General features: G+C 40.1%; 1 protein-coding gene across 1 annotated transcript; it reads left to right on the top strand.

The window, feature by feature from the left end:
• Positions 1–58: 58 nt before the first annotated feature.
• Positions 59–1,833, top strand: LOC102298983 (keratin, type I cytoskeletal 19; the record flags this gene model as incomplete). The annotated part of the gene is made up of 5 exons (XM_005953469.3): positions 59–319; positions 683–765; positions 964–1,120; positions 1,308–1,469; positions 1,572–1,833. Coding segments are annotated over exons 1-5 (886 nt in total), but the record flags the coding sequence as incomplete, so codon positions are not given.
• Positions 1,834–1,847: the final 14 nt, after the last annotated feature.

Raw genomic sequence — 1,847 nt, 5'->3', positions numbered from 1 at the left:
AAACCCCAAAACAAACTAAGAAAAAAAAACATGAAATTTTACCAAATGGAAAAATGTAGAACAGTTGCTTTCAGACAAATAATGATAGCCTGCTTGTATGAACCAATATTTCCTCGTGATGAAATTAAATGAGGTGAGGCATTGCATTCATGTGTGGCGTCAAACTGATGAGATGTGGTTATATGTGCAGGTGCGCTCTCTGGAGGCCAAAAATAGGCAGCTGGAAATGAACATCGCTGAGTTCTGTCAACAAAAGTCAACTGTTGTTACCAAGAACTACGGTGGCTATTTTTCCACCATCAGTGACCTGCGAGCCGAGGTACCTTTCACACTTTACATAACACAACACACTCAAAGAATGATAAAAAAAAAATCAAGCAAACCATTTTACAATGCGCACACGAAACCTCGAACATTGCCAAACACCCGAAGTAAACATCTATGCAGGCGACTGAAACATCTTTCCATTGTTTTACTATCACAAAAACTATTGACACCAATTAATGCTGAAGTGTGGATTTGAAGGGTTAGAACCCGTTGTACGCTATGTGACTGATAGATGGCATCCAAAGAAAGCTGAACTGCTGCGGAATGCAAAACAATTTGCTCAGTATCAATAAATGAAGAGTATAGCCTATACGCGGTCAGAATTTCAGACAGTTTATTCATTTTCTCCAATTAGATTGCAAGAAGATTTGCAGAGAACCAGGCCATCCACGTGCAGCTTGACAATGCTCAATTGGCAGCGGAAGACTTTAAAATGAAGTAGGTTTACATTCCTTTGTTGCTCCGTGGTATTTCTTTCTACCCCATATTACTTTATACCAAATATGAAAAGAAATCCCACTACATTTGGGAGTTTTTGTTTTATTATTTATTTTTTTCTTTTGAGACCATACAATCGTTACCCCCATCAAAATCGTGAAAATAATGGCATCTGAAAGGGCTGCTTTTCTTCTGTAGATATGACATGGAGATGAACTTGCATTTGACCGTGGAGGCTGACGTATCCCGTCTCCGAGCAGTCCGCGACAGCTTGACTCTTGGCATCAGTGACTTGGAGCTAAACATAGAGGATCTGAAAGCAGAGCTGGCGCAAATGAAGGCGAATCACAAGGAGGTAAAAGGCGTATAATAGAAAAACAAACCTATTAAACACTGCTAAAGAGATTGCGTGAGTCAATGCTTTCCATGGTGCAGTGTCGCCATCTGCTGGTGGTGGAAGCGCTTACACTTCTGGATGGATTGGAGATTTAAACACTTTTTTTGTTGTTGTGTTTTTTGTTTGTTTGTTTTGCATGTTGCAGGAGATGAGTCAGTTGAGCATCCAATGCAGTGGCTCTGTAAATGTAGAGGTGGACAGTGCACACTCTACAGATTTGACAAAGGTCCTGGAGGAAATGAGGGAGCAGTATGAAACTGTGGTGAGCAAGAACAAGCTGGAAGTCGAGAAATGGTTCCAGTCGAAGGTGAGGTTCCTAAAATGTTCAAAACGACTCCGGTAGATCCTTTAAAAAAAAAAAAAAAGTTCAAATTTTCTTATTGAATTTTGAATGCTTTCTTTTAAAAAGGTGGAAATTCTCCAGAAGGAAATCATTGTTTCCCAAACAGATGTGAAAACGTTTCACAAAGAGTTGTCCACTCTGAAGAAGACCTACCAAAGTTTGATGATAAGCCGGCAAAGCGCACACACAGAGGTATGGAATAACAACCCAAAAGTACTGGATATGAAGGTTTTGCAACTGAAGCCAAATGCACATCGCAGTGTTAGGTCTAATAAACTCAGCTTGCTGAAGCTAAGAAGTAGCAGACCCGCTCTTTTTTTCTCATATTGTACCTATCTCTGG

The sequence above is a fragment of the Haplochromis burtoni genome, unplaced genomic scaffold (genome assembly GCF_018398535.1).
Source record: "Haplochromis burtoni strain Fernald_Lab_line unplaced genomic scaffold, NCSU_Asbu1 Contig_4555, whole genome shotgun sequence".
Classification (NCBI taxonomy): Eukaryota; Metazoa; Chordata; class Actinopteri; order Cichliformes; family Cichlidae; genus Haplochromis; species Haplochromis burtoni.
The sequence above is the reverse complement of the archived record's forward strand: the minus strand, read 5'-3'. Positions and strand labels throughout refer to the sequence as shown.